At 37.1% G+C, this 10,707-nt stretch overlaps 1 protein-coding gene across 5 annotated transcripts in view; it reads left to right on the top strand.

Moving 5' to 3' along the window:
* Positions 1–6: 6 nt before the first annotated feature.
* Positions 7–10,707, top strand: part of CENPC (centromere protein C) — a 64,596-nt gene continuing 53,895 nt past the window's right edge. For 4 of the 5 annotated variants that reach the window (XM_005868887.2, XM_014541805.1, XM_014541804.1 and 1 more), the window contains exons 1-5: positions 7–107; positions 1,956–2,002; positions 3,110–3,180; positions 3,888–3,982; positions 5,123–5,228. In XM_005868887.2, coding sequence (XP_005868949.1) covers positions 90–107; positions 1,956–2,002; positions 3,110–3,180; positions 3,888–3,982; positions 5,123–5,228 — 337 coding nt within the window. In that variant the 5' untranslated portion in view covers positions 7–89. Of the gene's footprint in view, positions 108–1,953; positions 2,003–2,151; positions 2,338–3,109; positions 3,181–3,887; positions 3,983–5,122; positions 5,229–10,707 lie in introns of those variants that run through there. The other variant, XM_014541803.1, reaches the window with a different exon arrangement.

Below are 10,707 nucleotides of genomic sequence, written 5' to 3'. Positions count from 1 at the left end.
TCGGGCCTGTTTCAGCGCCGGGCTTCCTCCAGTCGGGCCCGAGTGGGCTCTCGCCCTCCACTCCCTGCGCGAGCGGAGCCGGCCTGAACATGGCTGCATCGGGGCTGGTGAGTGCGGGTCCCGGCCGCCTCCGGCTCTTGCGCCGAGTCCGTGACTTCTTGGGGATGTCGGTGGGAAAGCCGCGCGGAACGCTTGAGATCTGGAGTGGGTGCTCAGAGCCGTAGTTAGTGCATTGGTCTGTCGAGGTTTCTTGTCATTGCGGCCCTGGTGACATCTTCCTCTGCAGGGATCGTGGGATTTCTGCCTTTTAGCCTAACGCCGGCTCCTCGTCCTCTAAGTAATTTTCTGCCTATGGAACTAGACCTGCCTTCAGAGCGCGCCTGTGCCTCAGGCATGCTGATCTGAAGAAGCAGGTTGTTTATGGCGAAGCTGGTACCGAGGACGCTTTCTGAGGGGCAGCTGTGGGGAAAGTGCAAGCTGTGAGGGACCCGAGGGAACCTCGCTTTTTTGTTGACATGTTTCTGAACTACCTCGGTAGTCACTGTGTATTTCAGACTTCGCTTATGTTGACCGTATATTACACAACCCATGTCACCCCCTACCCTAGATTTGTGTTTTTACTTTATTTCCCTTTTTTTTTAAAAGAAAATCTTCAGCATCGGCTGACTCCCATGTGTATAACGTTATTGTGTCCACAAAGAGCTGTATGACAGTGTGGTGTAATGTGTACTTTTTACCGTGAACACATATATTATACAATAAAAAAAAGGTTATTGGGGGAAGAGAAGGGGAATAAAATTTACCGTTTAAAAACAATATTTTTTAGGTTGACAGCAAACTTGAGGGGAAGGTACAGAGAGATTTCCCGTGTACCCCTTGCCCCCACGCATGCATCGCCACCTCCATTATCAACACCCCCCACCAGAGTGATACATTTTTTTACAATTGATGAACCTACATTGACACATTATCACTCAGTGTCCATAGTCTTCATTAGGGTTCATTCTTGGTATGGTACATTCTATGGGTTTGGACAAATGTCTAATGAATGACATGTATCCATTATTATGGTATCATTCAGAGTATTTTCATTGCCCTATAAATTCTCTATGCTTGCTATTCATCCTCCACGCCTAATACCCAGGTGATTGGGTGCTCAGAGCCGTAGTTAGTGCATTGGTCTGTCGTGACCACTGATCTGTTTATTGTCTCCATATTCTGCTTTTTCCAGAATGGCATATACTTGGAATCATACAGGATGTAGCCTTTTCAGACTGGCTTCTTTCACTTAGTAATATGCACTTAAGGTTCCTTTATGTCTTTTCAGGGCTTGATAGCTCATTGCTTTTTAGTGCTGGATAATCCATCGTTTATTTATCCATTCATTTACTGAAAGAAATATCAGCTTCATTCCTTATTAAAGACAGTATTCTCTGAGCTTACTTTAGGCTAATACTATTTTCATTTTGTTTCTTCAGTTACCATGCTTCATTTATTTTCCATAAGTTATTAAATGTGTGTGTCCATAGATGGTCTTCTATTCTATTTTTCATTGTTGTTTTAAGCCATTTTAGTTCTTTATTATTATTTTAGAGGGCTCTACCTGCAGGGAAAGGAGGTAAGTGGATATTGTTAGTCAACCAACTTTAATTATTGGATGCCCAAATACTTAGGATTTTGATGATGGAAAAGTTACGGGGGTTGTGAAGGAAGAGGAGGAAGAGGATGGAGTAAATCAGAAGGTGAAGAAATAGTACAAGCAAAGGTTTGGAAACAAATAGAGAAGAATTCCTCTTTATAGCATTATTATAGGCAATTAACAAGTACTTGTTTGATGAATAAATGAATAACATTTTCTGGCATGCTCAGATTGGGGGTGAAATTACTTTGAAGATAAGTTGTATTTGAATATATTTAAACAAAGAAACCAAATTGATGATATACTTTATTTTTAGGATCATCTCAAAAATGGCTACAGAAGAAGATTTTGCCAGCCTTCCAGGTGATTATAAATCAACTTATATAAAATTTAAGATGACTTTTCTTCCCAGAACATAGAATTTTTAAATGAGGAAAAAATATTACCTCCAGCTAAAATAATGATTTCTATGTCCACAAAGTATAGTCATTTTAGTTATTTCATATTAACAGACACATAGTAATGGAAGCAATGCAATGACTTAGTGGCTTTGAAAAATGAAATTCACCTGATGAATGATGGACCAGAAAGAAGCAGTCTCAATTATGACTGATAGCCATGGGAAAAGAAAGCATTCAATAGAATGGATTAAGTTGTAATAGAAAGATGTAGCTAGTTCAGTGGGACTAAAAGAAAAGGTGGGTATTGTTGTAAAAGGGCAGTAGAAGGATATTTGTGGTGATGGAACTGTTCAGTACCTTGACTGTGGTGGTGATGTCTGAACCTACAGATATAATAATTGAATAGAACTAATTATATACACACAAATGAGTACATGTAGAACTTGAGAAATCTGATTAAGATTGGTGCATTGTATCAATACCAGTAACCTGGTTGTGATAGTAAACTAAACTTTTACAGAATGTTTTTGAAATTTGGGGGAAACAAAGTGAACAAGGGATCTCTTCTACATTATTTCTTACAACTGTTATGTGAACTTTTAATTAAAAATTTATACTGATTCATAAACTACCATTAAGACTAATGATACTGAATCGAAAGTGCATTTGAGAGCTTGTAGAGAAGACAATGTTACTTGGAGCTGTTAGTACTTGTGACCGTAGAGTCCTTATTAAAAAAGCATTTCAGGACTGAATGTATTTGTTCAAAAAAGTTTATGTTCTTGTTTTGATACAGCAGTAACCTAAAATAGCTTCAAACATGGCTCTCTGATCAAGGAGTATAATTATTAGTGTAGATAATGACATACTACTTCACATGTTTTTCTAGGAACTTTTGGATTGTCAAGTATTTGTTTTGTACTCAGATAGTAAAGGATATTTTCCCCAGGAAGTAAATTAACAACTTATAATAAGGAGCTAGAGAATTTTCAAAGTAGATGGCAACTTAAATAACAAATATCTTTTGGAAAGTATATGTTAACATTTTTCCTTCTTTCCTTCATATTAGGGAACCTGGCATTGATATGAGGCAAGGCCAGAACATATTGGTACTCTTACAAGACTGTTTTGAAGAACAAAGTAAGGCTTCATTTCCAAATGGACTTTGAGGGTCTGGATGGATGAAGATAAACATTTGTCATATTTGTCAATGTCAGATGCAACAAATATGTTTCAGCATGTAAATATTGCAAAATATTTTCCCAGGAAGTTTTAATACATGTGCAATTCTTCATGAATCTTCCGGTATCCTGAGGATAATACTGGCAAAAATGAAAACAATTGTCATTATCTTTAATTTAGAGTCGATTCCTGTAGTCTGGAAATACATAAATAATTACTATACACAAAAGAAAGTATTTCATGTAATAGAAATAAACGTGCAGAATTCTTGGGGTCACTGGAGAGCTTGGATTAATGTTTGGTTATTTGTACCAGTTTCTAAAAAAAATGGTGAATTATGGCAACAACTTTTCTAAATACTTGTCAGCATCAGAAGGTATTGGAATAAGAAAATAGGCCAATCAAAGAAATAAACACAGATTATGGAAACATATTTTCTGTTATAAGCCCCAAAAAATCTGGCACATATTTCTTCAACATCTTGTCTTTTTTATCTCTTGATTCCTTCTAGGAACATTTGAATATTGAAATTGATGTCTGTACTTCATTTAAGCTAATTGTGTTTAAAGAGTCAGCAGACTTCTTTATATCATATAAGACTTTTAATTGTAACCAGAAGATTTTATACTGTATTTCATTCCTAAAAATTTCTTACTATTTTTTAGGTCTTGCCAATGATTTTAGCACTAATTCTACAAACTCAATGCTTTGTTCAACACCTAAAATAAAAGACAATTGTCTACAGTCACCAAGCAGAGAGGTAAGTCAAAAAGAAAAGCTGGTACAAGTTTAATATATTTAAAAAATATATATTTTAATTGCCTGGCCGTGTTGGCTTAGTGGTTGAGCATCGACCTATGAACCAGGAGGTCACGGTTCGATTCCTGATCAGGGCATAGGCCGGGGTTGCGGGCTTGATCCCTATTCGTGCAGGAGGTAGCCAATTAGTGATTCTCTCTCATCATTAATGTCTCTATCTCTTTTTCCCTCTCTGAAATCAATAAAAATATTGATGATAGAGAATCATTGATTAGCTGCCTCCTGCACGGCCCACCTGGGGATCGAGCCACAACTCGTGCATGTGTCCTGGCTGGGAGTTGAGCTGTGACCTTCTGGTTGGTAGGTTGACCCTCAACCACTGAGCCTTGCCAGCCAGGCCAGGTTTAATATTTTAATGAGTGAAGCAATACACAATGTAGTTAGGTACATTTTAGTTGTTTGTCTTATTTTTAAAAGGGAATCTTATATTCCCATTGATTTTCTATAACATTTGGAAGTATTTGTGAACATTTTGATTTGACATTTCCTGTATTTGAAATTGGAGGCTTGGGAATTTGAATTATCAAATTATAACACAATCATTTTTCACTTCTAAAATAATACTTAAATTAGGTTTTCAGGAAAGTGGGCAACTTTTGAAGTTTCTAATCTAGGTTGGCAAATTTGGTTGTTTTCTGAAAACCAAAGCCATCTATTGCTGTCTGGGGAAACTAATATTTTATTGATTATCTATCTTAAGAGGACAGGTTGATTTAACTCTACAAAATGGAATACTTTAAATAGAGTTTTTGAAACTAATGATTAAAGAGAAAATATTTAAAAGTACAATACTAATTAGAGATAAAAATCATGTAATGCTAGAAATAATATTTATTACAAACAAATAAGCATATATAACCTTTTGGTTGCAAGGAATGAACACAGATCCATTTCTTTCAGAATTGAGAGACCTTTCCAATGTGATATATTAATTTTTGAAAGTTGAATCAATTTTAAGTATACAGCTCTACCAGCTGGTTTATTATTTTTAAATACTTTTTTTCTTTCCAATTTAAAAACAAATGTGTTTCATCGGAATTGGTAACTTAATAGTGTAGATTTAATGTTGTATTCCTTTTAGGCTCACTGCCAGATATCACATTCAAAGTCAGTTCGAGTTTCTTCAAGAAAGAAAGGAGCCTCTCTGCAGTTCCCTACAGAACCAAGTGAAGCTGTCAGCGTATCAGGTTGGTGGCATGCCCATGGGTATTATTTGCCTAGATTTGCTTGTTTATTTTTATCTTTTATTGAATTTATTGCGGTGACATTTGTTAATAAAATTACATAGGTTTCAGGTGTACGATTCTATAATACATTAGATAGATTTAAAAAGTTAGAAATGCTGCAGGTGGTGCATGTGTTGGCTTGAGTGACAAGGTCATGGCCAGTTTGGGCAGAATTGTGAAATGAAGTTTTTTATTCCCTCGCAAGTTTATTTTAGTGTTTGTTTTTTAAAAATAAATGAATAATAATAAGTTTTATATGATTATTTATTTCTTTTAGTGGTAAGACCATTGCTTACTAGGATGTGGTAAGAGACATTAACTAAATAAGAATTATTATAGGGACTATACAGTGGGTCTGGGTTACATCGGAGATCTGTTCCTAGGGCGCAACTTAATGCGATTTTCACTGTAAGTCTTTCACCGTAAGTCAGAACCCACCTATATAAGCATCTACATCACTCACATGAGCCCATACACAGCAGTAATGAAGTGAAACAGTAAAATAAATTTAAAAGAAAGACAACAATTCTTGACCTTGTGGTAATAGATAATAAAAAACATAAAGTACATATGTACATATGTTAAAATGACAGAACTTTTTTTTTTATATATAAATAAATGGAAGATGGCGACGTAACCACGAAATGACGTACGTTGTCTGAGGTAACCCGAGGACTGTCTATAGCTTTAGTAATTTTCAAATAGATTTTTCTTTTAAAGCAACAATTAATATGTATGTTTTTTATCTCAAAAAATTACATCTAGAATTGTTATGTGACCCAGCATTTCTACTCTTAGGTTTATACTTAAAATAATTGAAAATAAGGATCCAAAACAGATACTTGTACCCACCCCAGTATTCATAGTAGCATTATTCACAATACCAAATTGAAACAGGTGGCCATCAACAGATGAATGGATAAATAATGTGGCATATATGCTCAGTGGACTATTATTCAGCCATAAAAAGGAATGAAGTGCTGCTGACACATGCCATGATGTGGAAGAACCTTGGAAACACTGGGCTTAGTGAATACAAGTATATTCATTTAGTGTTATAAATTTCCCTCTAGGCACTGCTATAGCTGCATGGCACAGATTTTGATGTGTTTTCTGTTCACTTTTATTTATTTCTGTGTATTTTTACATCCATATACTTTGAGTCTTTCTCTTTAAACCATTGATTATTTAAGAGTGTGTTAATCCAAGTGTTTAGGGATTGATTGTCCTATTTTCTTTTTCTTACTAATTTCTAATATTGATTCCTTTATAGAATAACATACACTACGTGATTTCAGTAATTTTAAATTTGTTTTTTGATCTAGGATATCTATGGATGTTTCATTTATACTTGAAAAAATATATTCTTTTGTTGAGTGTGCTTTCCTATAAATGTAAATTATGACATATTACTAATTTTTATACATTGTTGGATGTGATTTGCTAAAATTTTATTGAGAAGTTTTTGCACATAAGTTAATGAGAGATACTCATATGAGGTTTTATTTTTTTATGCTATATTTGTATAGTTTTGGTATGTTGGTAATGTTCATATTATTTAAAAAGTTGGAAATTATTCCCTCTTCTGATTTCTGGAAGGAACTGAATAAACTTAGTTTTAATTCTTTGAATGTTTGGTGTAACATTTTCTATGATATCATCTGACCTATGAGATTTCTTTTTCAAGAGCCTTTATATTAGAAATTCAATTCTTTAATAGTTATAGGACTATTTAGGTTATTTAGTCTTGACAGAATTTTGATAATTGTGGGTTTTGAGGAATTACTTCATTTCTTCTAAGTTTTTCAATTTATAAGCCTAGTATTTCCGTATAGTCCTCTTAATGGCTGCAGGATCTATTGTGATAAACACTATTTAATCCTGTATATTGGTCATTTGTGTCTTGTCTTTTTATCTTTGTCAATTTTGCTAGAGGTCTATCATCTTTATTCACTTTTTCAAAGAATTAGCTTCTTTCGGTAATTTTTCATATTCTTTTCATGTTTTCAGTTTCATTGATTTCTGCTCTTATTTTTTTCCTTCTCTTTTTATTTTGCTCTTTTTCTAGTTTTTGAGGTTGGACCTTATTTTATACTTTGGCTTGTAATCTAATGCTATTTTATTAATTTTGTGACTCAACTTGTTCCAGCATTTGCTATTAGAAGTTATTTCCTTGGTTTCTATGCCTCTTTGATATGCCTCATTTTTGTTTTTGTTGTTTTTGTGTACTTTCTTACCTTCTAGAACTACGATATTCTCCAAGCTCATCCTATAAAGAGCTAATATACTAATTAGACCGAATAGCAGAATGACCATTCAGACAACCTCTGGATGAAGCAAGGGTGGCTGCGAGGGCCGAGGTGGCAGCTGGGGCAGCTGTGAGGGCCTACCCTTGCTTGAATTTGGTGCATCGGGCCTCTAGTCTTATATATTTCCTGCCCCTATGCTAGAATCAGTGATTTCTCAAAGGAGCCAAGGTTCCTTTTATTGGAGAATTGTACTAGGAACCAAGATCTGAATGCTAGGTGTGCTGTCATTCCTGGGATGTTGTTGCTTCAAGACCATCTCAACTGACAGAGTAAAGTAATATATATGATCTTAGGTCAGCATCTTTTTTCCCCACCCCTTCAGGGACGTTGTTTTTACGTATTATGTCATATCATTTATTACAGAATGTGGCATATGTAATACTGTGTGACTTCCCAAGGTTAGCTCATAAAAGGCTATATGGCTTCTGTTTGGTTCTCTCAATTTTCTCTTAGGATATGACCATCCCCTCCCCCTCTACTCCTTTGGATCCCATACACCATGCTATGAGGAAGCCCAAACTAGCCTACTTACAGAGAGAAATACATAGACAGAAATAGTCCTTCAGCCTACAACCAGTCCCAAATGTCGGTCATGTGAGTAAGCAAGCTTTCAGATGATTCCAGGCCCCAGACTTTATGGGACAGAGATAAGCCATTCTTACTGTGTCCTGCCAAATTCCTGTTCCATAGTATCTATGAACATAATAATGGTTGTTCTCCACAATCAAGTTACGGAGTTATTTATTATGCAGACATAGTAACTAGAACAACTTTAATTCCCAACTGACATGCTATTATATATTTTATTCCTTTTAGTTGATATTTTAAAAACCCTGTATGTATTTTGACATCTTTCAACACAATAAAACTTTATTTTTGTTTTAAACAATGTTTATTTATATTTAAACACAGGTCATGTTCTTTGTTCTTTATTCCTTTTTAAAAATTATAAAATATAAAATTTACCATTTTAACCAATTTTAAGAGTATAGTATATTTGCATTATATAGGTTCACATTGTTCACACACCACCTATCCACAGAGCTTCATCATCTTATAGAAACAAACCTTTGTACCCCCCCAGTCTCTGGTATCTACCATTCTACTTTCTGTCTTTGAATTTGACTACTGTATTTTGCCATGTAGAACACACTTTTTTTTTCTAGAATCGTTAGACTGAAAATTGAGGAGCATCTTCTACACGGAAGTCAGTTGAGGGAGTCGGGCGGGTGCGGACAGGTGTGTAGCTGCCCATACCATCTCAAACAGGCTTCCTCCAATTACAAGCCTTATTGTTACTGATGCCAGCTAACTCTGTAATTGGATGTGGAGGTGGAGAGTGCACAGATGCAACAGGGACCGGAGCATTCTGAGCCCATAAAGATGTCAAAAAAATAAAAAGATAAATATTAAGCAATTGTCTTACTCTGCAAAATTCACACTGAATGTAACCAGCTATGCAAAAGAGCATGCAAATAGAGCTGCAGACCGATAATTTGGACCTCCTCCCACTGAGCGTATGATCAGACAGTGAGAAAACAGGGTGAACAACTTCTTAAGATGCCAAAAAAGAAGGCCTTAAGAGGAAAATCAGCAAAATGTTTAAAATAGCGATTTCTTATTTTTGGGTTGGAAAAGTGGGGGGCATCTTATACACAGAAACATATGGTACCTTAAATACTTCATATGAGTGGAATCAATATTTGTTCTTTTGCAGCTGACTTATCTCACTTAGCTAATGTCTTCAAGGTTCATTTCATTTGGGTGGTTTCTATCTTTTGTTTATTGTGAATAATGCTGCTATGAACAGGGGTCTATAAATATGTCTTTCAGTTCTTTTAGATATATATCCAAAAAAGAAGTTACAGTTGTATTTTTCATTTTAAGTTTATCTCTATTGTTGAAAGTATTACAGATATCCCCCTTTTTCTACCTCCTCCCTGCACCTCACCTCCACCCGCCATGCCTTTACCTCGCTATTGTCTGTGTCCATGGATTATGCATGTAAGTTCTTTGGTTAAACTCTTCCTGCTCCCTCTCCCCACTTCCTCTGAGATTTGTCAATCTGGGCCATGCTTCTATGTCTCTGGATCTGTTTTGTTCATCAGTTTATTTTGTGCATTAGATTCCACATATGAGTGAGATCATGTGATACTTGTCTTTCTTTGACTGGCTCATTTCACTTAGCATAATATTCTCCAGTTCCCTTCATGCTATCTCAAAGAGGTCCTTCTTTTTTATTGCTACACTAGAGGCCTGGTGCATGAAATTTGTGCACTCGGGGGGGAGGGAGGTCCCTCAGCCCAGATTGTGAGAAGGCGCAGGCCAGGCCGAGGGACCCTACCGGTGCACAATCAGGGCTGGGGAGGGACGCGGTAGGTTGGTCAGCTTGAGAGGGACTGTAGAAGGGCTCCAGGGTGTGTTTGGCCCATCTCACTCAGTCCTGATTGGCCGGACCCCAGCAGCAAGCTAACCTACTGGTTAGAGTGTCTGCCCCTCAGTGGTCAGTGCACGTCATAGCGACTGGTCGACCAGTTGACTGCCCCCGGTGGTCAGTGCATGTCATAACGAGCAGTTGAGTGGTCTTAGCGTATCATTAGCATATTACGCTTTGATTGGATGAATGGCTGACTAGACGCTTAGCATGTTAGGCTTTTATTATATAGGACTAGAGGACCGGAGCACGAATTCGTGCATGGGTGGTGTCCCTCAGCCTGGATGCCGATTGGGGCCCATCAGGGCTGGCCTGTGGAAAGGGTGGAGGAGGATCGCGGGAGCACACTGACCACCAGGGGGCAACTCCTGCATTGAGCATCTTCCCCATGGTGGTCAGTGCGTGTCATAGCGATGGTTGCTTAGGCTTTTATATCTTACGTAATAATAGACAAACATGGTAATTAACCATAGCTCCGCTACACTTCCCATTGGCTAATCAGCAGGATGTGCAAATAAACCCAACCAAGATGGCGGCCGGCAGCCACGCAGCTGAAGCGAGCAGGAGGTTTGCTTGCTCCAGTGATGGAGGAAGCCAAGGTTCCCCGCCTGCCAGGGCCCAGCTCTGAGCTCCAGTCTAAGCAACAATGTTGCAATTATAGAAGCTAAACAAACCCAGAAACCTGCTTTCAGCCAGC

The sequence above is a fragment of the Myotis brandtii genome, unplaced genomic scaffold (genome assembly GCF_000412655.1).
Source record: "Myotis brandtii unplaced genomic scaffold, ASM41265v1 scaffold28, whole genome shotgun sequence".
Lineage (NCBI taxonomy): Eukaryota > Metazoa > Chordata > Mammalia > Chiroptera > Vespertilionidae > Myotis > Myotis brandtii.
The sequence above is the reverse complement of the archived record's forward strand: the minus strand, read 5'-3'. Positions and strand labels throughout refer to the sequence as shown.